Source organism: Python bivittatus, unplaced genomic scaffold (assembly GCF_059951505.1).
Source record: "Python bivittatus isolate LINGU-HERP-01145 unplaced genomic scaffold, Pbiv_v1 ctg000080_np1212, whole genome shotgun sequence".
NCBI lineage: Eukaryota > Metazoa > Chordata > Lepidosauria > Squamata > Pythonidae > Python > Python bivittatus.
Window position 1 is genome coordinate 4750127 of NW_028277035.1, and position 27577 is coordinate 4777703.

A 27577-nucleotide genomic window follows, 5' to 3' on the forward strand; every position below is an offset into this window, starting at 1 on the left:
CCTAAGGCGGGACTAGAACTCACAGTCTCCTGCTTTCTAGCCTGGTGCCTTAACCACTAGACCTAGCTTAGTGACAGAGTTCCTGGTCCCAATTACCTTCAGTAAGCAAGGACTACCTGTACTATATAAGTAATATCATCTTCAAGTTGTGCTCAATTTATGATGATTTACATGGGCACAATAATGCAGCTTTCCTAGCAATGAGGTGGAAATATTTTCCCATTGCTTTCTTCTTCTTTTTTTTAATTTCCTAGTCTAACTTGGACTTTCTGGATGGTTCCCCATCCAAGTACTAACCAGTACTAATCTAATTAGATTTTTACATCAACTAGAATAATTATGGGACTGAAAGGAGAGAGCATTATTGCTCAGATTATGAAATTGACCTAGGAATCTAATCACACTGAATTTGTTCATGTGTGCATTTTAGTACTTCTTTATTTTGCCATCTTTCAGGGCACTTTTCTTTCTTCTAATTTGCTAAAATGTCATGTTACTGATTAATACCCATTAACCCATAATTTGAAGATCTCTAAGCAGCAGTACAATAAAGAAATATTATCTTACAGGAACTGAATGTAGAAAACTAAATTAATTAGGAAACTTAATAACATTTCTATTCTTCGATTAATGGATGAAGAGATCACGGAGAATAATGGGAGAGGCAATTAACTATATTTATGGATTATGAATTTATGGGCTGTTGGCTGTGTTACAAAGATGTCTTCATCTGCAACTGTGGGTAAAACATTTTTAAAAGTGTTATTGGTGTGGCATAACTCTCAGGATTAATATGCTTGATTGCCTAGTGCTATAAAATATTCATCATCATGTCAAATGTGAAAAGAAGAAATGTTGCAAAGGAAAACATTTGAGAGTTTGGGGAACCCAAATCAGAAATTTCAGAACTTTCAAATATACAGTAAGTAGATTCTGTATGAATTAATAAGGCAACCCATTTTCAAGCTGTCTTAACATAATGACCCTTCTTAATGCAAACTGTGATTTCAACACAATAACAGGCAGAGATGTTATCATGTTCTTGCTTTAATAAATACTGGAGAATGTGTACACCCTGAATGATTACAAAGGATGTGGTTGTTATATTCTTAACTTCCTGAATCCCACAAGATGGTGGGAATAAGTGTCATGGCATTTGGACATGTTTGAACCACAATAGCAGAATAAGTAATGAGTTTCCTGATGGAATTTCTTACTTTTCCAAAACATATTGTGTTTCTCCATGTGATGGGAAATGTGAGTGACATCAGTGTTGGACTCAGTTCAAGAACTTGCTCTGCTAGTACATCTTCTTCCTTCAGCCCCAAGAATGAATTTTGAATCTGTTCATTTAATATTTTTTTATTTTGTTACACATACAGTTTTGCTTGACATTGCTTCAAGTTAGATTATCTAGTTCAGAATACTATTTTTGTTTCTGTAATCATTTCTCATGTTTTGTGAAATGTCCCTTTTTGTTGTAAGGAGTAGAACTGAATGTGAATGGCTTCTTTCAGATTCATTTGTTAATACAGTACTTCCAGGCTTTTTGGATGGGTTACTCAAAGAATAGGGGTTAGAAGAAATGCTTATTCACATCTTATAAAGAAATGTGTGAAGTATTCAACCTCAGTTTACCTTTATATGAATCTCTGTAATTAATTTTGTTATTAGCCTCTTACAGGAAATGCCATACATGAAGTTCTATGTCTTGATGTCTTAAACAGGTCTACTTCACCAAAATTATTTAAGAATGTTTTCTAAAAAAAAAATCTCTTTGTAATCCATTATACAGTTTTGGAATAGCTTAGTTACCTGCACAAGTCTCCTTAGGGTGATGGTGTTGGTCTATAAAAACTGAAGTCCCATTTAGTTTTTAATGTTCTTACTAACATTGCAATCAAAATTGTATACAAGGTATGAACTGCTATTATAAATATGCATTTTGTTACTAGGAGCTACAGTCAAGATTTTCTAATAGTTTTAAGTTGTTGCCAACAATATATAACCAGCAGGTTACACATAAATGACAAATACTTATATGTTCTTGAGCAAGACATGAAAACCTTATCTTAAAAGTAGCAAAGTTATTTGTAATCAGTATTGAATGCAAAAGGGAGTAGTGACACGACAGTGGAGCAGCTGATAAGTTGAATTGTGAGGAAGAAAAGTTGAGGGGAAAAAGATGTCTAGGATTATTTAAGATTGTCTTTTCTAAGTAGTAGTTATAGTAAAGATGAGATCTTTATCTTGCTGAAGCATGGATGGTGCTATATTCACTTTGGAGGCACAAAGTTAGATAATTCGATGGAGGGATCTACATTAGGCAAGACATAGAAATAGTTGGTATGCTTCAAAGCACAAAAGAGTTGGTTTCTGCATTTAGTGGGGTGGTCAAGCTATAAAATAGAAGAGGAAATTAACAAAGCATGAAGGAAGAAAAGGTAACAAGGAGGAAGCTATACTTAAAAAAAAATTAGCTTGATACTTATATTGCCAACCCCTATTGATCTTAGGTACACAATTTTCTGGTATGCCTCTCATATTTGTACACTTCTAATACGATTAATGTGATTCATAGAATATTATACTATTAGTGATATAGAAATGGCACAACCATATCCCTGGGTGTTTTATACCATCTCTGCTATTCACTTATCAGGGGAAATTCTTGGTAACTTTAAGCTGGTATGTATAATTACTGGATGTAGCTTTTTGTGCCTAAGAGGTACACTATTGATACATTAATTCTCTTGGAGTACCTGTACTGTCAGATGAAAATAATTGTCACTATTCCCCCGTGAGTGGCATTTAGCAATATTTATATGGGTTTCAGCTCCCATGTGGTTTCTTGGCAGACCTTTGTTTGTTTTAGAGGAGGGAGCAGGTGGCTTTCATATCCTGTATTATTTTTAGAAAGCTATAGCATCAGCATAAAGGAATAGAGCCCCATTAACACCATCTTACTGATCCCCTTAAAATTTCCCAATATAGCATGAAGCTTATAAAAAGGGTCTTTGAAACACTCCTCTCATGCTGACATTAGCCCTGCTTTGGTTGTTAGCACACTGTTTGGGATGCTGTGGCTGTGTGATGGATAATCTCATTCCAGTTTAGTGAGTTGCCCCTAGCTAGGCAAGAAATACATAACAGAAGAACAAAAGGTCACAGCTTTTCCAGCAGCGATAAGGGCCTTGTAAATAACCATAGATGTGTGGAAACAAATACCAGATTGTGAAAGCTGAATTTCTCCAGGTTGCACACATTCTTCTGAAATACTGCAGTCAGTGGGTTATCAGAATTTAACTGGGATAGGCCATACTGCAGCAGCTGCTCTCTAGTTTGCGGATGTGCTAATGGTTGGCTTTTTAATTAAGTCTAGGAAAACAGGAGTCCTCCTGTTTGTTTGTTTGTTTGTTTGTTTGTTTTTATGTTAATATGGCAACTGTCAGGTTCAGCCCAAGAATCACACGAGACAGTCTGGAAATCAGCTCTGCTTCTTTATTAGCTTGCACCTAACAGACAGAATCTTGCCAGACTAACTCTAATTCCCCAACGAGAGCAACGATAACCATCAAGCCCTTAGGGAGGGGCCAGACTCTTTCTCTTGACTTTCACAGAGTCCAGCTGTGGGCTGAGGAGATGCTTGGAATGTCACTTCCCCCCCTCTGTAACCTTGAAGCTTCCTCCCAGAATCCTCCCTGCTCATGCCTTCCATCACAACAACAAATTGTATAAAATGAACACACAGTATAGAATATGGCAGAGTTGACAGTATGCAGTTGTCTGTGCCCTTAGGACAAATGAACTTTCCTTCATTCTCCAAACTGTCAATTTACTTGCCTTGTCCCAGGTGACATCCAAAGTGTATTTATCACTCCATGTAGCTTTCTCTGACCCAATGACCTTTGTAGTGCATGGGAAAACTATTAAGAGATTATAAAAATGTATGTAACTTTGAACTCTCAAACTCAGAGTCAGTGTTCTAGCACCAGAGACCTGTAGTGACTCCTTAGTTCAAAGTTGTCATCCTTAAATCTGGGGTTTGCAAGATGATTTGACATTCTAAGGTAGGGGCAGGTGATTTTTAGAGGGTCACAATTTAATCCCCCAACCTTCCTGAGGACCTAGGAAATGGTTTGCTGATGTGGTGATGTCATTGGAAAGGATCAGGAAGATTTGTTTGTGGGTTAAGGGTGGAATAGGCATGGGATTAAATTCCCCTCTAAATGGCCTAGTATTACTCTTTCTCAGAGTACTTTTAATTCTTTTAAAATCATTTTCCTGGGGGTGGTTGGGCGGGAGTGTTAAGAAAAGCAACAAGAACAGTTTGCCTCCATGATGTCTTCTGATCCCATTCCCTTAAGTTCCTCCCCCAAAACAGATTGAAATCAGCTCCCCGCTCAAAAAATAATAATAATAAAAAGGACATTTTGGGTTGTTTGGCAGGGATGGGGAGTTAAAGGGTGGAATAAAAATGGAAGGTCTCCAAGAGGCTTCTTGATCCCTTTCCTGCCTTTAACTTTGAAGGCAAAAACGTAGAAAAAACACCAAAAAAACATAATGGTTTCAATTTAATCATTTTACTGCCAATATTAAGCAAGGGGGCTGCATTTGGCCACAGGTTGCTCACTCTTGTCTTAAGATAAGGAAACACAAGAATGCCATTTAAACAATCTACCTGCTTTACCCTTTTAGCACACTTAGGGTAATTCATTCAGGCACACTTTGGTGATATCACTAGAATCTTATATAAAATCTTTAAAATTAATGCAAATGTGTCATAAAATGATGCAAGCAGGAAACAGTTTGATAGGGTTACATTCTGGTTGAAAAAGTAGCTAATTGCAAATCTTGTGGTTGCTAAGCAACTGTATATTTATGGTTCAAGTTAAAATTTTAAGCTGGGAAATAATATCTGAAGGCCTTGTTCAGTTGCAGCTGATGCCAGATTTTGTCATACACACCATGCCAAAAACTGCTCTTGGAAAATGAAATGCCACCGCAGCTGGCCTCACACAGCTCTGTTGAAGACATACATGTGCTGAACATTTTAAAGTTAAATTAGAAGTACCTGCCTAGTCATCTTCATGAAAGCATTATAAAATTGGCTAGTTGCACAGCATATTAACACACTCCATTTTTAAAGGTTTAATAATAATGCAGGTTAGACCTACATATAATAGACCTACATGCAGTCTTTGGTATTGAGCAAACTACCTCCTTCAAGCATGGGTGCTACATACGACAACTGTTATAATTTCAGCCAAAGAGGCTCTAGCTGTTATGTATGGTTACCCTTTTTCATCTACCAACAGTTAAGTGTGAAACAGATTCTGAATTTGGTATGAATTTTTGCATTTGTGTGCAATGTGTGGGGTTTTTTGGGGGGGGGGATTTTCAAGGTTTTTAGTTCTGATAATAGCTGAGAGGCAGTAAGCAGAAAGGCTAGGGAGCTGGAACTTCTTTCATAGGTCAGATGATTTGTGAATTTACTTCTCAGTTCTCCTATGATTTCTAAGCCATTAGCAAAAGTGGCTACTTCAGATGTATTTCTGAATTCTAAAACTACAAATGTATTACTATTTATATATCCCAGCTTCGAAATATGTTTCTAATCTTTAGCATTAGAGGTGGGTTTCCACAGTTTGATTCACTATTGTGCCTAAATGAATTCTTAGAATTCATGTTTATAACTTAGGTGTTAAATCTATGTCCAAGGTAAAGGAATATGTTCCTTCACATTGAAACTAGCATGTTTAGAGGCTAAAGAGGAAGGAACTTTAAAAAAAAAAACTAATGTCCAGCTTTCTGTGAGAAGAGAGGAGCATTGGTACTTTCTGCTTGATAATTTTTATATAGTGGAGCAATATCTGCAGAAGGCAATAAAAAAACTTGAGTACCTGGCAGACCTTAGGTAGTCAGGAGATGTGAAGTTTTGCCAGAAGACCGCAACCTGGAATGATACAATTTTATACAAAATAGAAAAGCTCATGAATGCCACCAGAGAGATGGCGAGATTACAAATTGATATCCTAGGAATAAGTGAAATGTGTTGGGAAGTATCTGGGCAACTTAGTACAATAAATTGAAAAATATTTTTTCTGGAAATAGTAATATGTATTATGCTGGAGTATTTTAAAGTTTATACTGAAATTGGATTGTATCATGGTGTTACAATTAGCAGCACACCATGTCAATGTTAACACCCAGATGTATGCCCTTATAGCAAATAAAAATGAGGATATAATAAAGAAATGCTAAGAAGTTAAAAGCATGCTACCGTTAAATGCACACAACACATACACAAACAAATCATCTTAATGGGTGACTTCAATGCAGAAGTGTGGGAATAGATAAATATGACGATCTGATAGAAGAACTTGGATTAGATATTAGAAATGAATGTGGTGAACATCTGGGGCAAGTTCTGTGAAAAACAACAAGATGTAGTTATCAATACTTTCTATACATTACCATGTAGGAGATAATACACTTGGATATTTGCCAAGAACATACAGTCAGAAATAAAATAGATTGCATTCTTATTAATACAAGATTTAGTGATATTGGGGCAAAAATATACACAGCACCTAATATAGATTCTAATCATAATCCATTAGTGAAAAACTGAGAAAAAGAGTGAAAATCATTGAAAGGAAAAAGAGAAACAGAATTGGTAGGAACAAGCACAGGATTCAAAAGTTGTCAGAGAAGTAAAACAAGTTATAGACATGAAATAAGTAGGGGAAAATTTACAGATGTGAAACTAACAAAAACTAGAAAATGACTAGTGAATCATTGATGCAGATAACCAGTTAAAAGCTCAGATCAAAACAGAAAAAGGAACAAAATTTTAGAGCTAATGAAAGTGCATAATGAAATGAAAAACTGAAGATTGTGTTCACATGACCATGGAGGTGCTGGGATGACTGGAACTCCAAGGACTGGTCATAACCACCATTAGTGACCATTGGAAGTCACGATGGCACTGAACTAATGGTGGTTATGACCAGTCCTTGGAGTTCCGATCATCCCAGCACCTCCATGGTCATGTGAACACAATCTTGGCACTTAGCAACCAGTTTGCACTTATGCACTCACGTGATAGCCATTTGCAACCTTCCCTGCCGGCTTCCCCAGAAAGTCAGTGGGGAAGCCAGTAAGGAAGGTCGCAAGTCACTGGGGTAAGCCTCCCTCACCCACACACCCTCCCCCAGTCCTCTCCACTTGTAGACCCTGTGCACCCTCCCTGAGCCTTGCCGCACCCTCTCTGACCCGCATTGCACCCAACCCGCCCCATGCCTCATCCCTCAGGCACCCTCATGCACCTTAAACCTGCCTGCTGTCCTGGGACTTGCTGGCTTTCCCACTGACTTTGGTTTTGGGAAGCTGGTAGGAAGTTGCCTTGCCTAACAGTGGGATTTGGTTAACAATAGCAACTGGCACAGTAGGGATTGTTATCACTAGCTTTACAACTGCATCCCTTAGCAGCAGAAATTCTGGTCCCAATTGCTGTCATAAGTTGAGGACTACCTGTATGTACTTAGGCATGAATACAAGCTGGAAAATGGATGCTCCAATTCTGAGATGAATTTGTATTGTTATGCTTGGGGACAACCAGTATGGAATGAACAAACTTTAGATGTCTTTATTAGTCTCAAAGGAAGTACTTGGGAAAACTAGATAATTGTGCAAAGATTTTCCTCCAGTGCCTCACACAGCTCTTGATAGATATGTAAGATACGCAAGCTATTTAATAGGATTTACTCATTTACTGAAATGAAGAGGACATCTGTGATCAGTTTAACAAGCATGTGAAATGCTGCCTAGAGAGTCTTGTAGCAGAGGTTGATGTATATTCTTCTTTTCTTACAGGCATATGAAAGAAGGTTTCCCACTTGCCCTCTCATCCCTATGTTTGTAGGCAGTGATACTGTGAATGAGTTCAAGAGTGATGACAGAGCAATTCACGTGATTGAAAGACGCTGTAAACTGGATGTAGATGCCCCACGGCTCCTGAAAAAGGTAACATTGAGTCAAGTTAGATGTCCAAATAGCCATCTGTAAGGCTGCTTCTTAAATTCATCTCTGTTCTCCTTCTCAGATTGCAGGGGTAGATTATGTTTACTTTATCCAAAAGAACTCCTTGAATAGAAGAGATCGCACTTTACACATAGAGGCCCACAACGAAACTTTCTCAAACAGAGTTGTCATTAATGAAAAATGCTCTTATACGGTGAGTAAGGGTAGGCTTGAATTTTATATTATGGTCTTTCTAAGAAGGTTTGTCTCTGGTCCTTTCTAGTTAAGGCATTCTTTGTTATAGTTTTTATGGTTTCAATTACTTATGGTTCTGCTTTTCCTATCTAGGCTGCCAAAGACACAAAATATAAAACAATTAAAAGCATGGTTAACCCAGATAACATTATTATTGATCCAGCTCTAAAGACTTGGTTAAAGAGAATTTCTTGATTACTTTTCTAAAAGCAGAGTGATGAGAACTAAGCACAGCGCTTGAAGGGAGCTTGGGAACAATGCAGAAGAATGTACCCAACAGGCAAACCTCTGAAATTGGAGACATTTTTAAGAAGCCCTCCCCTGCATCTGTTTTCTCCAAAAAGATTCATGCTGAAATAGGTAGTCCCTAAAGCTATAGGTCTTTGAAGTTAACATGACTGTCTGGCATCATGTCCAGAGAACAGATGGAAAATAGTAGAAAGTAATTATTTGTTGCACAATAGAATTCCTGTCAATCTCCAGCAGTTTAACTCATGGGGCACAATTTTCTTGCTTTGGACAGAAGTACAGTGCAAAAAAATAAAACAATCTTGTCATAAATGTCTGTGCTCATATGCTAGAAATGTATGGAATACATTAAAACTGGTATGTATTAGCAGTCAGAACCCAGAATTCTCATACTGATTTAAGTTGGCAATTAAATTACATAGAGTACACATTCCTGTATTAATGTTCATTTAGCTTTCAAGTATCCATGGTTTTCCTTGGATCACTTTAAGACAAATTGTGATATAAATTGCTCTATGATACTGAGGAGTTGTCATTTTTATTGGCAATTCTGATCTGAGGAAAATCTAATTCCCAAGACTTGAAATAATGCAGATTTGTCACTTGCCTTGTAGATATTCCTAGATTTTATCCCATTCAGAGAAATTATTGGCTCATGATCAGACTCTGCTAATGAGCAAAGTAATTCTACGTTTAAAAATCTGTCACTTCTACTTGAATTTCTCTCTTCATACAATCCTAGTTTAACCTAAAAGGGAAGTCACTTTTGCAGAAAGGATAGTTATGGAGGTTCACAGTAATACACAATTTCTTCAGCCCAAAGGTTGAGAAACACTGCTTTAGATCATCCTAAGACTGAAATTCTGGGATCCCATTTAATGCATCAATATATGGATTCAGGAGAATCTAAATACCAGGCTAAAATAGTCAGATAATCTAGGCCTGTACTCATTGTTTGGATATTAAAAAAAAAAAAAACTGGATTAGTCATCAGGATTGAAGACTTTAAGTGCTGGTAAATCCATCTCTTTGGAGATAAGGGACTTTAGACAGTCCTTTCCTGTGAGATGGCAGCATTTCAGCAGTAATTGTGACTCTATTTGCTTATGATAAAAACTAAGATCCAAGCTGGAAACACCTTACTTTTTCCCTGTGAAGGAAGAAATGAAGAAGTGAATTGCATCTTGGAAAAAGCCAATTTAATTCTGGCTGGTAATCTAAAATGTAGAGTATTCCTATAGCTGGTTTCAAGGAATAGAGCATAAAATATAGAGAAAAATTGGCTTTAAAATGTGATTATTAGGCAAACAGTTTAGCAAAGCACTAACATTTCATTGCCGAAAAGTGAAATGTGGTAAATTTCAACTTGCAGACTTATTTTATGAAGAATTAGACGAACTTATGTAGACCCTGATACAATCAAGTTAGAAACATTTTTACTTAAATGATACACAGTGATTAATTCCTGTAAGAAGTTATTGGGCACCTTTTGTTGAGATTCTTTAGAATAAGCCGGAAAAAGTAATACTGACTATAATCCTGATGAGAGTGTTGAAAAATTAGCAAATAGGTGAGATTATGTGTCCTCAGGTATAACTGCAGAAATGCAAGGAACTACCAGCTACTATTCATAGAGTTAAATGACACTAAAAAGCATAAGGACTGTAAAAGAATACATTTGAAGTTAGACTCCATAATTCTTTTAGACTTAAGAGCATATTCTTTTTCAAACAACATGTTCATGTTCAGTACAATACTTTGTAGCTGCACAAATGTTACTGCATATTGGGCATCCTATTCTGTTGGTGAGAACACAATGTTGTAAATAAAGAAAAGGAAAATGCATTATCCAATACTTAAGAAATGAGGTCCTTGTGATACTGGATTAGGGTTTTCTTACACCGTGTGCCCACTTTTGTTTCTCAATCCTCCAGGTGCACCCAGACAATGAAGACTGGACATGTTTTGAGCAATCTGCAAGTCTTGATATTAAATCTTTCTTTGGCTTTGAAAGCACAGTAGAAAAGATTGCCATGAAGCAATACACCAGCAATATTAAAAAGGTGATCTTTTAAGTTTTATATCTAAATAATTTTGCTCCGTCCTCAACAGTTTTCAGTTCTTTTAAGAATGTTCTTGTTGGCCTTGTATGACTTCATACTCTGTGTTTGCTCTCATCTTCTATTAGAGGTACGGTCTACTATATTATATTGGCAGTAGGGGCACCTGAGTATGGTAAGCTCTGGTCATCCCACAGTAGCATATATTGAAGTCATCATCAGTTCCTGTCTTTTGGTCTTGTCAGAGATAAGTGTCCAATAGCAGGAATGACTGAAGACAGCAATACATGCTCTGCTGAAGAATATACCAGTTTAGAAGAAGCTGGCCCTTAAGTGCTAAGCCAGTAAGGATGGTCTACATTACAGTTTATATTTAGAAGGAATGAAGTTACTTATGTCATGACTTGGAATAACCCTCATGCCTCAAAGGCAGTTATGCCTGTGCTTGAACAAAGAGATGCGGAAGGCTTCTTTTTCACTTCTCTCTCTTTTGTGCTGAAAGCCATGGAAATATATTTGTTCTTCTCTTCTTAGGTCTCTACTTCAGGATTTGTAATACTGAACTAAAGTATCTGAGATAATACTAGGTTTCTGCCTATTCCAGCAGACTTAGTTTTCTTTAATCAGGAACTAATTACGTGGTCCCTCCCCCACCCCAGCCACGTGCACTTACAATGCATTGATGTAAGAACTGTCTTGTTTTTGAAAGGGCAAAGAGATAATAGAGTACTACTTGAAGCAGCTAGAAGAAGAAGGTATAACATTTATTCCTCGTTGGACTCCCCCTGCTAAATTTGCATTTGAACGTGGCACAGCTCACTTAAGACGGTCACTGTCCCCTCCAATCAACATACCTGAAACTGCCATTAAAGAGGGACTGAACTCCAAGGAAATCAACACATGCAACAATGCATCAGAACTGGCAGCTGGAACCCCTGATGGTGTGTAGTTTGTCTGGCCTGTCCTCTTTTATAACTGTTTTGTGAATCCATCGTAATCTCAGCTGGCCTTTCAGAATACAAGCAAAGAATCAAGTTAATTAATTTATTCAGAAAAAAATGCAGGCTAGCAGTTGTACAATTTTATCTCTTTTTCAAGAATATCAAGTAGATACATAATTTGTATTAATTGGGTGAAGGCAACTAGCAGTGTTGAGGTTACAAGGATTAGAACTGATGAAAATATCTATCAAAACTACTAGTGGCTGACATATATATAGTAAATAATTGAACGTTTCAGTTTGCTCTGCAAATGGGGGCTTCCACTGGAGGTACGCACAAAGAAAACAATTCTATTGACCTCTAACAACATACTTAACATTTTCAGACAAGCTAGATGCGGATTATATCAAGAGGTATCTGGGCGACTTGACACCACTTCAGGAAAGCTGCCTCATCAGGCTTCGGCAGTGGCTCCAGGAAACACACAAAGGCAAAGTAAGAGGATGTCTGTCTCTTTGGCTTCCTGTCCATCAGAAAAGTGCATGATGTGCAAGAATGTCTGGCAGAACGTCAGTGTCCAAAGGAAGAAACACAAACTAGCTTGAACTTTATTTACTTCTAGATTAGAAAAGTCTAATCTTTACTTTCCCATAGTGCAGAATCCAAATTCCTAAATTTGTTTGAACTTGTATTGGGTGATTCTCCCTCCTCCAAGCCCTCCTCCTCGTGATGTTTCTATGTTCCTCTATTCCTATGGTAGAAAATTTTCTGGACTGCATTTTTATATTTCCTGTCTAGCTTCTCCATTCTACTGAAAGTCATCTTTTTGTTCTTGGATTTCTGGCTTCTGCCTAAAATAAGGATACGCAAAACATTCTGTCCATGAACTGTTTTGTGTATGGATCAGTTTCAAGTGTTTTTTTGCAAGACCAAAACATGTGCATTTTATTCAGGCATGGACCTGAAACGTGTGTTCTGTTTTGGGGGTGGGGTGGGGGGGTAGGGCAGGAATAAGACAAGATTTTTGGCAGACGCTAAGAGGAAGTGGGGAGGGGAAGGTGCTGGAGGATGGCGAAGGAGCAAATTCAAAGGCCGCAGTGCATGGTGCCTGATCAGGGTAGATGGGGAAAGAAAGCCACTGGGGATGTTTTAGCTTATGTCAGACATAGAATGCATCAGGAACTGACTGCTAGAAAAGGCTAATTAGACCAAACAAATATAGCCATATTTAAATTATAATTTATTATCTCCAGTTATTTAGTTTTTCAGTCTTCATTGCTATGTTTTATCAAAACATTTTAGTGGAGGATAGAATTTTACTGTATTATTGCTAAAATATATAGGCATTGTTTAAACCATCACTGTTATATGATATTGTATTATACATAGTCTTAATTTGAATTATATGCCATTTTATAGGTTTTATGTAGATTTAAGTGTTTAGTGAGTTCTTAACTTTGTGCCAGAATTTTTTATTTTTGGCTACATTTTCCATAGCTGATATGTTAGATTGTTTATCTTGGTACAGCTGTAAATCTTATACTTCCACATTCCTTTGTGCCGGTCAATGACAGTAATAAATCTTTTGATTTGATAATTATATTTAATTATCTATTTCATTCTATTCATGTTGCTTACAATTTTTGTTGTAATTAGCAGCAAAAAAGACAGGGAACTTTTAGTATCACATTGTGTAACACTAGAAAGCATTTTTTCTGTTGATTTCAAGAGTTTATTCCTTTCTGAAGCCTGAGCTAAGCACTTGTTCTATCAGCTTCCCATTACTGTATAAATTTAAAATGCCCTTAATTACTTCTCTGGTGTTTACTTGGTGAGTTGATGTATACAGCTGCAGTGCCCCAGTTTACTTCTGTTTACTGTATTTCTCATCAAAGCTCTTGAGTGTTCTCCAAATATTCTTTTAAACTTCTTGCCTGATTGTGCTATTTTTCTGTGGAATGAATGAATGAAAGAAATGGCAGCCTTTCTTATGGGGAAGGGATGGTGTTTGGACACAGAAAGGAGCTACTGTAGTCCTTGAAATTTACTTATGGGGTATTATATACTTTTGACAGTTCTTAATCAGTGATCACCACATTTATAGATTCCCAAAGATGAGCACATCTTAAGATTCCTGCGTGCCAGGGATTTCAACATTGATAAGGCCAGAGAAATCCTGTGTCAGTCTTTAACGTGGCGCAAACAGCATCAAGTGGACTACATCCTGGATACCTGGAACCCTCCTCAAGTACTCCAGGATTATTATGCAGGTGGTTGGCATCATCATGACAAAGGTATAGTAGCAGAGATGCAGATGGCCTTTTACAAGGGGAAGTATTAGGTCTGTTGAAAGGCTGTCAGTCAGTATGGTTTGCTAAAGAGAGCCTGAATGTGAGTGGTTTAAAGTACTTAAAACTGCTTGCAAAGTTTTTATGATACTTTGTTGGAGCAAAAGGTAAGGTATAAAGATATAGGTATCTGGATATAGTGGAAGACACCCCATTAGAAATAGCAAGAAGATTTGGGTTTGTTTGTTTGTTTGTTTGTTTGTTTATGTGGCTTGTAAGCTATTTCAATTGCAGCCAACTCTAAGTGGTGAACACAAGGTTAAAAGAATATTAGCGATCTGCAACTTCAGATTTCTGCTTGGTTTTCAGTCATGCACAATTTGGGAATTTGGTGAGCACAGCATATAGCAGTGGCTGGCCAAAATCCTGCCATAGGATCAATCAATCCTGCCAAAGATACAATCAAGTTGTATCTTTGAAGGCCATTGAAGACCATCTGGAAGCTACAGCTGGTCCAAAATGCAGCAGCATAGGCTGTAATGGACATCTCGTGTTACGCCTATGTGCAATCACTGCTTTGCAAGTTGCATTGGTTGCCAGTTGGCTTCTGGGTGCAATTCAAGGTGCTGGTCATTACTTATAAAGCCTTTCAGAGCATAGGCCATGGTTATTTGAGGGACTTCCTGTTTCCAATAGTTTCTGCTATGATCTGGCAGAGCGGGTGTGCTCCAGGTTCCTTCAGTTAAATGTTGCCATCTTCTGGGAACAAAGAAGCATGCCTTCTCTGGAACATCATCCCCCTGGAGATACATATGGTTCCCACCCTTCCATAAGTCTCTGAAAACCTCCTTCTGTTCTCAGGCTTGGGGTTAGGGAGCCCCTGGTGATTTTGGAGGTTATTATTTGTGTGGCTTTGTCTGGGCATTCATGTTTTTCTTTTGTATTATGTATACTTTTAAAATGGTAAGCCACCCAAAATCATTTTGGAGTCAGGTGGTGTCAAACTCTAATAAAAATAAATACCCATTTGGCATGATGTCATGACATGACTGTGTAGAGTTACTAGAGTTGGACTAGTGCTTTGTAACTTTGATTCATAACTTCTCAGCATGTCCTTAACTCGCAGTCTTCCTGTTCACCTTGTGGAAATCATTATTTCTGTTTATCATAATAGCCTTTTTCCTGTAGGTTCTTCTGATTGTGATATTTGGAATAATACAATAAAGTTGACGAGTTATATGTGAGTGGGCAGCCATAGAAAATGAAATTTTAAACAAGCAGGAAAATATTATTATTATTGAAAAATGGTGTTTCCAAGCCACTAGTTCCTATATCTTCTTTATTTATGCAGCCAAAACGTTTATTGGAAACCTTAGTTAGTAAGCAAGTATTGATCATTCCAGTTTTCTTTGGAGAAAAATACAGAAGGCCTTGTAACCATTTCTTGGTTCATCAGAAGATAACTTGAATGTCACTGTCATTATTCTTTTGGGCCAGATGGGCGTCCACTGTATGTGTTGAGACTAGGCCAGATGGATACCAAAGGTTTGGTGCGAGCTCTTGGAGAAGAAGCCCTGCTTCGCTATGTAAGTGCTTCAGATGCAGTTAGCAGATGGTTTTAATAGTGAATGTTATATCCCCACTTCATTATTCTGTATCAGCTAGAGTAACTTGATGTTCTTCAGTTAGGTTGCTCTTAGTAACCATGTCCAACATATCTGCAGGGCACTTAGTTGGCAAAGGCTGCACTACAGCAAGGAACACTCTGGAATGTCACTGACAATCTGTTCATTTTGATATATTTTTTTCAGAATAGCAGTGTGCTTTTTCTGGCTTTTGTGTAAGGATAAACGTAGGCAACTTTTGGCTCTTGAGATATTGCTAAACTATAACTGACTGCATCTCTTACTAATGGCCAGCTAAACTGGGGCTGCTAACTTTCATAGTACAGTAACATCTAGAGGGCCACAGATTGCTCACTTTTGAATAGGAGAATGAGGTGTTAATCCTCAGATATCAGAGCAGCCTTACTGCCTCTGAGTGCAAGTAAGAGAGTGAGGGTCTTTCCAGTTTCATAAAATTACCCTCTTTGCCATGACCCAGCCTCAAAACAGTCAAAGTCTCAATGAGATGACACGTTCTACATTTTGGGAAAATAGGTCATTACATTGAGATCTTTGGCTGTATTATTTCTTCTCAAAATTGTATTAACATATGTAGTGATTTGAAATCCAGACAAGGCTATAGATGGACAAGACCAAATCATATGAACCTTCACATTTCTTACATTGTCAACATAAATAATGTTAATTCCTTTTTAAGCATTCTTTGAGAGAGCCAATAAATGTAAAATAATATATTCTGATGAATTAATTTCATTTTTAAATTATAAGAGGTATAATTTCACATTTTTTAACATCTGGACCTATTGATTCTTCAAAACTGGATATTCCAATTTTTCATTCCACAGTTCACATATACAGCTAATATTGCCTTTCATTTTATTTTTAAATTCCTTATAAAAATCAAATAAAGTTGAACCAGAAGTATCTCTGTGGCCAAAATTTCATCCATGGTCATTTTACAACAACATAATGCAACATTCTCATCTTTTTTATTATGTGCAGGTTCTGTCTATAAATGAAGAAGGACTGAGGAGGTGTGAGGAAAATACAAAAGTGTTTGGGAGACCTATAAGGTAAAGAAACATTCTTAAAATTCCATGAGTCTGTTCCACTGAAGTTTAGACATGCTTATGCTAATCAAGATAATGCTTTGCCGTCCAGTGCCTTGACCAAGTCCTAGATTAAGAAATGGAACACATTAGCATAGTCATTTATGTAATATGGCACTCACAGGCAGACTTATTGATAGCAAGATTCAGACCGCCCACTCTGCTAAAGTTTAGTCACTAAACAACAGTGTCAGATACCTCAGAGTAAGAGGTAAGAGGAGATCCGAATAAGTCCAGGTGGGATTGGGAAGTGATGGGAGTCCCAGTAGTAGTGTGAAAATAGATAGTGCTGCCATCTGGTGTAACTCAGCTAATTATATTTAGCCTGTATAGATAGAAGACTATTTGGGAATTCCATATACAGTATGTTAAACCCACGATGGCATCGAAGTGGGATATAAACAAATAAAAATATTCTAGGCCAAGGAAAGGCCAGAAAAGTTGATCAATGAAGTTGTGAGTGCTTGCTCTACATGAGTGAGCAATGCCACTAACACAAAAGTTGAAAGAGTCAGAAGGTTATTGGAAGAATTATGATTATCTGGATTTGAAAGGGGGAGGGTAAATTTATATTCTGTGTGTGTGTGTGTGTTTAATTAGCAAATATTTCAGGTATTATGGATGTGATTTAAAACTTTTCAACCTACTAGAATTTAACTAGGTGAGGAGTTAAAATATATTTAATATAATATAGTATATTTGTTTACTGTCACAATCAAAGAATTGCTTGATTGATTTAAGCTGAACATGTTGATTATGTTTTATTTTTGGGAAAACCAGCTCTTGGACTTGCTTGGTGGATCTGGAGGGCTTAAACATGCGCCACTTATGGAGACCTGGTGTCAAGGCCTTGCTGAGAATCATTGAGGTGGTGGAAGCTAATTATCCAGAAACACTTGGACGTCTTCTAATTCTACGAGCTCCCAGAGTGTTTCCGGTCCTTTGGACGCTGGTACGTTCTTAAGTTTGTTCTCTGTTTGGGAATTTGTGTTTTGTAAATTGGAGTCAATCTGTACTTTGAAATAAGTAAGATTTACAAGCTTGATATTTATAGCGTGCTTCACTTCTGGAGCCATAAGTAGAAATCCAGCTAGAGCATAGACAGCTGTGTGGCCATGTGGAATATTGTGTTTCTTTTGAATTCATCTGATGTTTTGGGAATGTTACTAATTTAGTATTTTGTTTATAGGTTAGCCCTTTCATTGATGACAACACTCGAAAGAAATTCCTGATTTATGCTGGCAATGATTACCAGGGTCCTGGTGGGCTGTTGGATTACATTGACAAAGAAATTATTCCTGATTTTCTTGGTGGAGAATGTATGGTAGGTAGAAAAAGGAGAATTGTTTTCAGTTTGTTTTACAACCAAGCTCAATGAACTAAAGTAATTTCCTCTTTGTGCTAGTTTAATCCAGTGCACAGTCTATTAGGCCTGTGCAAAGGGGTCTAGATTCATTTCAAAGAAGCCATTTGGGTTATGTAGATGGCACAATCTGCTGCTCTGAAGTGGCCATCCAGTTCAACTTAGCAAAGCAATTTGGGTGGCTTTGAATCCCTTTGGACTGAAGTGAAGTCAGGTAGTTCTAGGCTGCGCAGCTTTGGGTTTTCCCAAAGGCTTTGTTGAAGCCATCCAGCCTAAAAGTCTTTTGATACATGCCTCTGGTTTGGCCCCTTCAGCACATGTTGGAGGCAGTCCCACAGCATTTGTTGAAGTTGATCAGCCCAGAGCACTTCAGACAATGCTGCAGGAGAAGGCTCCTCTCAGCCTTCTTCTAGAGCACCACCCTTAAAGGCCTTTTGGCCTTTCTGTGCCTCCAGCAGGATTCATCCTTTCATGCCTAGTCTCTCCCAACTAATCCAGAAGTTGGGATAAGGAAAGCAGCATGAGAAGATTCATTCTTTTGTAATGCTTTCCTCTCTCAGCTAGGTGCCAGGAATCAGGAAGGGGCAAGTGGCACAACAAGAACTTTTCTGGGCTGCTGGCCTCTCTCATCTGTTGGCAAGCAGTTGGGACAGTTGAGTGGTGTGAAAGATGCTTTTCCAGGCCACTTGTCTCTCTAAGCTGCATTCTAGAAGAGGCTTCAGGCTAGCCTGGAGCTGGCTACTCTGGGAGACCCTTTCAGGCTGGCTACCTACAGAGTGTGCTGTGACGTTGTCCACCCAACTTTGGAAACCTCACAGTCAGTGCTGCAAGAAAAGTTGTTGTTTTTTTTACTTTTAAATTTTAACTTGGTTCAACTTTTTATGACTAGAAGCCACAAACATGGCAGTGAAATCTCCAATTTACCTGACCCTCAATCTTGGGCAAATGGCTGTTTATAAAACATACTCATTCTTTGTACAATATGAAAATAATGCTCCCCTGCTTTTCAAGACTGTTGTAAAAGATTGAAATTGTGTGTGAAAGGCAAAGCACAAGAGCCCATAGTTTTATTCCTGGGATTTCCAGAATATGAGGTCACAGATCCCATCCATTCCTGGTGATTTTGGAAAATACTTTTTGTTAGTGGTTTAAACTGCTTATTGTCTGCCAGTGCATGAAACAAATGCAGTTCATCTCTAATCCTTTCAGTTTTGATGGATTATAAGAAAAATATTCCACGAGAATTATGTTGATTTATCCCAGGTTTTAGGGTTGGACTGCATTTTTCTGAATAACAACATGGGGAAATCCAGTCATCTGCTTCTGCTAACAGAATTGGAAAAGGACAGTGTTCTCTTCCCACTAAAACTCTTTGTGGTCCCTTAAAATCTGATCCAGTGACCCTCCAGAGAAGATTTGGGGTTTGTACAAGATCTGCAGGGGTGAGGAGGAAAATTAGAAGTCTTGTTGTCCAAATAGATTTCTGCTTGTGCAACATTTATTTGTTTGTTTGTTTGTTTATTTAAATTTATGTAGCCACCCATCTCACTTACACGACTCTGGGCAGCCCACTAGCTAAAACAGCAAAAACCAAACTTGCGTAAATAAAATTAAAAAACAATAAACACCATAAATCAAAACTGTAAAAGTGGAGGAGAGTGCCAGCCACAGCTCACAGACAATATAGCCATCTTGCAGGCTTCCCCCGTCTACAGGATCCCAAAGCCTGATGACACAGCCATGTCATTTGGATAACATCTTCAGAAAATCTGCTGTAATATATCCCATTGATGATATACTCAAATCAGGCCAATATATTCATTTGTATATGACACAACAGATGGTGAAGTTCTTTTACTGCTTGAAGAGCTTGTGTCTGAATTTAGCTTGTCTGACAGTGAAGTCAAGTAGAATCCAGTGTTTCAAACCAATTAACCCTCAGTCTGTGTCCCATCGGTATCTGCTTGAGAAGTACGTTGTGAGGACAGGCATAAGCTGCAGTGAGAAAATGGGGTCATTTCCAGTCACAGAAAGTCGTTTTACTCATTAAGCTTTTCACAGCTTCTCACTTTTTCAAATGGACTCCAGTGTATTTTTCCTGAGACGTTTTCTATTGAAGCAGAAGCAGATATGCTGCTGACTCTTTTCCCTCCACCCTTTAATTAAATCTATTTAGTGTGAAGTTCCAGAAGGTGGGCTGGTTCCCAAATCTTTGTACCGGACAGCAGAAGAACTGGAAAATGAAGACATAAAACTGTGGACAGAAACTATATATCAGTCTGCAAGTGTCTTCAAAGGAGCTCCCCATGAGGTATATCATTTTATTTTTTCCCTTTGCCTCTAGTGTTTGCTAAAAGTAATCTCCTTCAAGTCAAGCTCAACTCCTGGTGACCTCATGAACACATCCATGTTGTTTTCTTAGAAATAATAAGGAAGTGGTTTACCATGGGTATTTTCTGGGTCTTTTTTTTTTTTTTAATTTTTACTTCCCACCTGTAGTTTGATATCTGCTGGTAGTCTCTTATCTGAGGACTAACTAGATTCAACTTTCCTTAGGACCTGCCATCTAGCTGGGCAGCCTATACTAGAGATAACCAAACAGGTACTTGGGGAGGATTTTTGGAACCAGCTTCACTTTCAGAGCTGGTTCAAATTACACCATCTCACTCTTTTGATTTCAAAATTGAAATACTGCTTCCATAGTTAGGAAAAATCGTACCGTAAAACTATTCCTTTTTTTTTTTTTTTTGCAATTTTTTGTACATTCCATTTGGTGCTTCAATCTTGCATGACAATTTTGGGCAAGAACACTGTCCTGAGTGTCATCTGAATGGCCTCAAAATCCTATCTATGGATTTGTGATGGTCATGCTTTATTTCTAAGGAAAAGAGACCTTGAGTGAAGTGTGTGAAGTCCACAACTCCAGTCCTTGACTTTCTTTCCCAGTTTCAGCTGAATGATGCAGCATTCTAAAATCTGTAATTAAAAGGTTATGAAAGGGGAGAAGATCCTCCTCCGGCCTCCCCTTCTGTGATCTGAGCATTGTTAACAGTTCTGCTAGTGCTTGGCTCACAGTATTTTCCTAGGCTTCCTAGCCTCTGTTTCTAATTCTTGATTATTTTTCCTTAAATAACCATCAGTCTTTCCTGACAACACCCTATGTTTCTGGCTTTGGGGCATCAGATTTTAATTTGCAACTTTAACGTCTTAACAATCTTCTAAAATGAAAATTAAGGTTGTATAATAACAGATTGTACTGTTTTTAAGCATGTGACACCATTAATGGACATTACAGCTAGATACAGACCCAATTAATAAACTCTTGAATCTGATTTCTGATAGGTAGTACTGTAACTGACAGAAATAGCATGCTCCAAAATGAGACCCAGTGCAGGATTCCTAGTGAGGGAAGGCTGACAGTCGAGCCTTGACCTCTAGAGATACCTGCCATGACTCGAGTTTTAAATATAGTCCCTTGCCTTTCTTTCCAGATTTTCATTCAGATTGTGGAAGCTGCCTCTGTGATCACCTGGGATTTTGATGTTTGTAAAGGTGATATTGTTTTCAACATCTATCACTCCAAGAGAGCTCCTCAGCCTCCGAAAAAAGACTCTTTAGTAGGGGCACATAGTATTACCTCTCCTGGTGGCAATAATGTACAGTTGATAGACAAAGCTTGGCAACTGGGGCGAGACTACAGTATGGTGGAGTCACCGCTCATCTGCAAGGAAGGGGAAAGTGTGCAGGTGAGAACAAATCTCTAAACACAAGCTGTACCTTGATTCCTAGCAAAATGTGATTACCAGAATGGGCTTTTTAATGCAATCATTTTTGAATACCACAACAGAATTCTTGTGTTGCCTCTTTGTGATTTCTGTAACTAGCTAGACTAATAGATCTCCCAAGTTATCATTGTAGCAGCATGAAGTCTTTAGAGAGTGAAGGCTTCATGTGTTTTCTCATCCAAAATGGGTTGCCAGTATGGCTATAGGAGGGGAAGGGATCTTAAATCTTTCTCAGATAGTTTGAATTTGGCCTCTCCCACTAAACCTGTTTTGCCTTCTGCTTCACACCATAACACTCAGCCAATTACAGATCCTATATTCATTTCAAGGTTCTGTAAACTGGGGCACCAATTCAACATTGACATTACCAACATCACCAACCCCACTTTAAAATAAGGTACCTGCTCCTTCAGGGCAAGGGGAGAGTGATATTTTAATCAGTCATGCACTTCACAGATTGATTGTACATCAGTGAGGAAGCTCTTCCAGGCAATGTTTCATTCAATCTTTCTCTTCTTTGATCACTTTGGGGATCAAAGTAAGAATCCTTCTCTCTTGGGTTTCTATCCCTCCTTAAAATTTTGCATCCTTCTTCTAGGAAGTAGCTGCAACAAGGGGAAATCTCCAAGTTTGGGAATCTCTGTAAATGACATCTGTGCATTTTAAAAGGGTAATATACGAATTGGTACAGTAGTAACAAATTAATATGTCCAACACTGTGCATAGCTCCATCTGCAGGGTGGTGGGCTACATGGTCCATTCCAACTTTGTGATTCTACATGCACTGGTCTAAACACTGAGGCTTACCATCGAGTCAAGATCTGGTACTAGTTATTATGTATGCTATACTTGCCAATTTAACCCTTATTTTCCATACTGCTATGATAAGACCATGATGGTCCACAACCACATACTCAGGAAAACCAAATTGTGTTTAATGGAACTCTTTCTTGTCTGCTAGCCAGCCAGCCTCTCTGAATTGATCAGGTAGGCTGAGCATGACAGGGAGATTCAGCCACATAGGAAATGGAGCATTATGCCAGTTGAGTCCTACAACTGCTGGTTGATGAAGTGCACTACATTACATCCAAATGGATGGTTATCAGCACCGGTGGCCTTTTCAGACTGTTAATCTTCTCTGCTCTTGCTCAAAGGGATCCCACGTGACTAGATGGCCTGGCTTCTACATTCTCCAGTGGAAGTTCCACAGCATGCCTGCCTGTGCTACCACCAGTCTGCCTCGTGTTGATGATGTCCTGGCATCTCTACAGGTCTCATCTCACAAGTGCAAAGTGATGTACTACACAGAAGTAATTGGGTCAGAAGATTTCAGGTAAGATTAGCTGTAATATTGCAAGTGCCATTCTTTAAAAAAAATGAGAATATTTCTTATGGCTAGCTAAACTTAGATACAGGTAGTCAAGGACTTCTCCAGAACAATACAGGAACAGCAGGCAGAGCTCATGCAATTCTGCCATTTCCATGACTTGCTTTTTCTAAAGATTTTGAGAGTCATCAAAATGATGCTTAAAGGTACTATGCCTGTGAATTTCAGGCAACACCTCTGGTTAAAAGCAGTTACAGCTGATATTTATGGTTCCCCTGTTTTACTGCGTTTTCTTATCTCCGTTCTTCACATTACTTGCTGGGGTCCATAGCAAAACATACATATACTATATTGGTGTCCAGTTCACAGAGCCTTAATCTTTTCTTGCCTTGTTTGACTGTTTTCACAAAAAAATAACACTTAATATGAATTCAGAAAATGATTTTGACTTTTTGTCCTGGAGTAAAAATGGTCATCTCTAGGGGTTACTAATATATACACTGCTGTCTAAACAATAAGTACACTTGACTAATATTAACAAGCATTGGATTGATAAACAGAAACAGAGGGAGGAAAAGAGTTAGATGGTCTTTTAGGCCAGAGTTAAGGGGCAAATTGTTATCATGAAAACTTGATCGTGTGCTGGTCTCGAAAACTACAGTAATCATGGAATGCTTAGCTTTACTGGTCTTTTTAACGATAAAGAGATCAGGCATTGGCTTCATGGTCCCAGAATTATTTCTTATACTAAGAAGTTGCATCAGATAATAGTGACTTTTGCTTATTTATTTGAAGAGGAAGGAAACAGCAAGCCGAATACTTTTGTCAGTGAATTTATGACATTTTTTTTTTAATGCTATTCACTATAAGAGGGACTTTAGTCAGTGTAGGTGCTGGCATTCTTCTGTTTCAGTAGTATTATCTCTTTGAAATGAAATCATTTTCTTCAAATCAATTTGGTTTTTGACTGTAAGTGGCAATTGTATATGTGAACATTTTTTAGTGCATAGAATCCAGAAGATTCCTTAAACTGACTCAGATTAATAACTTTTAATCTGAATCAATTTAAGGAATTTTCTGGATTCCATACAGTACATGTTTATCCATTGTTAGAGAGATCCTCTATCTAATTTTACTTAATATATTGAATGAGTAGTTGGATCTGGAAGCTGGGAAGCACCCCTTCCTTTGCTGCTGGTAGGGTCCATCAGTCTCCATCATTGCAGGCCTTTAGTCAAGCCCTAAAGAGAAACCTATGTTCTTACTGTATGTCCTTAAACAAGATATTGTGGGATAGTTGACTTGTTAAAGTGGTGTTAGCTGTAAAGATGTATGGGAACCTAGCACCTTTTTGGACTCAAAGCATCTTTTATTCTTTTTTTATTTGGATTATTATAGCTTTGACATCTTTGAGGCTTACTTTTTATTGTAATAGTTGGAAGCTGCTTTGGGAAGGTAGAAAGCTGGCATATATGTGAATGATTCGTTCTGGTTCCTTGGCTAACTGACTATGTAAACCAGCCCTTCTCCACCTGGTGCATTCCACAGAGTTCCTCAGGTTGGCCGGGGCGTTATAGGAGCTAAAACTAATGAAAAAGACTCCATGATCAGCACCACACATTGATCATCTGGCAAAGGATATCAGTAGGCACTGCCAATTCCCTTAGGGATTCCCTCCCTGTACAATTTTTGTGTACAGCTCAGCCTGTGAAGGTGTCTTATCCTTACTGTGACTCTGTCTTTCTGCAGGGGATCCATGAGCAGCCTTGAATCAAGTCACAGTGGATTTTCTCAGCTCAGCGCTGCTACAACTTCCTCCGGCCAGTCTCAGTCCAGCTCCATGATTTCCAGGTAGTGCCGCTGCCAGCAAAAGCCAGTTGATGAGACGGCTGGACCCTCGTCTGTGGTAGCCAACCGCAATACAGCGTAATCATCAGTGACACTTGCAAAAACAAACACACAAATGGAAGGTCATTTTATAGATAGTAAAAGTAGCTGTGTACATTTAAATATCCTGGTTTTGTTTTGAATTAGAACTGAAAGAGTGTGTCTAATCTTAATAGCCATAGTTTTTTATACACATGCTTGCACAAATCCTCATTTGGAAATGTAAGGGCTGTTTTGCAAAGGAAGAAGTAATCAGTGGTTGTATGGCTGAGAATTTATTTAACTTTCGGTCGATATATTTGTAATGCGTTAGAAGTCTGTCCTAAAGCTTTTGCCAGTGAGACTTTCGCAAAGTTTAAGTATGCTTTTTTTCTTCTGCTCCTGCTCTCCTTAAGTCTCTCCTCTGTTGCGGCCCAGCGTTAAGGCGTGAGGAGCGCAGTGGCTGGGTCCCTGGCATTTTCTGAAGAGCCAGCTGGTGAACTGGCCGAACCCTTTTCTCTATCTTTTCTCAGCGATAGGTGCTGCCCTGACAGAGGGAGCCGAGCTGCTGGTGCTGTCAGGCAGCTCTTTTAACACAAATGCATTCTGCTTAGCTCACATGGTTCAAGACAGACTCCAGTTTCGGGCATTGAAAGGCATTAAGCTAGAACGTACACTTCGGAGCATTGAAGGGGGGAAGGAAGAGGGCAGAGCAGGCTCTCCTCAACTCAACCCAAAGGCTGGCCCTACTTTGAGTCCTCAGGTTTGTCTCCCCTGGAGGTGCATGTGACTGCACCTCATTTGCTTCTTTTCACCCTCGACAAATATCCTTTGAAGAGTGGCATCTTTCCTGCCAAGACCTTCCTGGAGAAGTGGTTGTCCTTTCCTTCCTGTGCCCTTCTCCATTTCCCTGATCTGCCCTGTGAATGCCAAGAGAAACCTCATGCACGGCTGCCATACAGAGCACAGCCTGCTGCGGCAGCCGTTCATTGCAGACATCCACACGTTTCTGTAACAGCAAATTTGCTAAAGGTTGCTTAAACTCCAGCACTTGCTTCATTAGTATCTGAAGCTTGTCCTGTCTTTTGGAAGCCTTGGGACCTAAAACAGCCGGCTGCCAGGCGAGCCTTGCTGATGCAACTGAGTATGATTCTACAAGGATTGCAAATCTGTTCCCGCAGCAGAGAATAACTGCTGAAGTAGTATCTGTTGAATTCATTCATCCCCACTCAAAGCTCTAAATACCACAACACCTCCACCCCAATATATAATTACAGCCTTGCTTAGAGAAGGCTCTATGCTTACATAACTTGTAGAACACTTACTGTACACTCTCTGCTTTGGGAAAAGGAGAGTAATGATGAATGCAACTTGCAAATTTATTAATGAGCAAGGTAAGGGAATTTGTTTAAGATGAGAGTGTTTCATGTGCTGATTCAAAGGACATAAAGTGTTAAGACACTTGTCATATGAATTATAAAACTAAAACCGGTGAGTGCTTAAAGAATTAGGCTAGATGACCACTCTAAACATTGGTTAAGTGGAGTTGAGAGTATAGATTAGTTCCGCAAACTTACACATGCTATATTTCTTCCAGCTGCTGCTTTTTGTGATAGCTTCTTAACTAGTAAGAGCGCTAGTATGGTAATTAGCTTCAGGAGCAGTTTTAATTGTTGGTATGTAGTCATGAACATGGTTCCCAGCCTCAGAAACATTGTGCCATGTTCAGCATCTTGTAATTAGTGTCCCCCGTGCCCTGTTGCGAAATGGTACATTTCCCCCCCTCCAAAATAGAGGCTGTGTAAAAGATGGCTTCCTTCCCCCATGGCAATTTTGCTGGCAGCTGTAAAGAAAAAGTTTGAGTTAATGGTTGCTATCAGCCCATGTCTGATTTTGCAGAACTTTTAAAAATTGGAGCTACTTTTCCTGTCTGAAGATATAAGTTTGCTCAGTAATGTCCCTTGGAGGGAATACATTACTTTGGGAGGAAAGTATATTTCAGAACTCAAAGCACAAACACTTGGAGGGGAGGGGGGTGTCATCCGTCATAAAAAGCATGACATGCCAACTATGGCCCACTTAACCCTTTGCTCTTCTCCTTAGTGTGTGATCTTACTCCTGTTCTGTCTCTGTTCTGCCAGAATTCATAAACCTGATAGTCCTCCTTCCTATTAACTTAATTTAGCAACTTTCTCCCACCTTCTCTGTGCTCCTGAACTTCATATTGATTTCTGTAAATGTTTTCTAAACATATTACCTCAATCTTGGTAATAAGGTAACAGTCTTTTAAAGATTTTTTATTTGTATCAGTAATAAATGTGATATGGGAAAAAAGTCTGAATCCATTTCTTCTCAGCTTGCTTCAAAAGTGGTGATTGCTACAAGATATAACGAGTGCTAAGTAGGGATGGTTCTGTGGGTATTTCATTAAATGATTAGGGTTCATTTGGTCCATTCTTGCGCTCTATAAATCTTACATTGGCTCCCCTCATTACTGGTATCACCATAGATTTTACGACACCCCATTTCCCCACTCAAAAGACACCTCTAAAGACGTCATCAAAATGTAATTGATACCCATCAATCGGGAGAAGATCACAAAACCATTTCTAATGGTTCCATCAATGCACTCAGACCCTCCAGACTTTTGAAGGAAAGTTCTATGGGCAGAAGAGTCAAAAATT

General features: G+C 38.6%; 1 protein-coding gene across 2 annotated transcripts in view; it reads left to right on the plus strand.

The window, feature by feature from the left end:
- The window catches only part of SEC14L1 (SEC14 like lipid binding 1), a 39782-nt gene extending 12560 nt beyond the window's left edge, over positions 1 to 27222 (plus strand). For both annotated transcript variants that reach the window (XM_007425040.4, XM_088133414.1), the window contains exons 3-16: positions 7879 to 8028; positions 8108 to 8239; positions 10464 to 10592; positions 11299 to 11530; positions 11916 to 12025; positions 13635 to 13824; positions 15316 to 15404; positions 16446 to 16516; positions 17333 to 17504; positions 17742 to 17876; positions 20092 to 20226; positions 21407 to 21661; positions 22855 to 23033; positions 24777 to 27222. In XM_007425040.4, coding sequence (XP_007425102.1) covers positions 7879 to 8028; positions 8108 to 8239; positions 10464 to 10592; positions 11299 to 11530; positions 11916 to 12025; positions 13635 to 13824; positions 15316 to 15404; positions 16446 to 16516; positions 17333 to 17504; positions 17742 to 17876; positions 20092 to 20226; positions 21407 to 21661; positions 22855 to 23033; positions 24777 to 24882 — 2085 coding nt within the window. In that variant the 3' untranslated portion in view covers positions 24883 to 27222. The remainder of the gene's footprint in view (positions 1 to 7878; positions 8029 to 8107; positions 8240 to 10463; positions 10593 to 11298; positions 11531 to 11915; positions 12026 to 13634; positions 13825 to 15315; positions 15405 to 16445; positions 16517 to 17332; positions 17505 to 17741; positions 17877 to 20091; positions 20227 to 21406; positions 21662 to 22854; positions 23034 to 24776) is intronic.
- Positions 27223 to 27577: the final 355 nt, after the last annotated feature.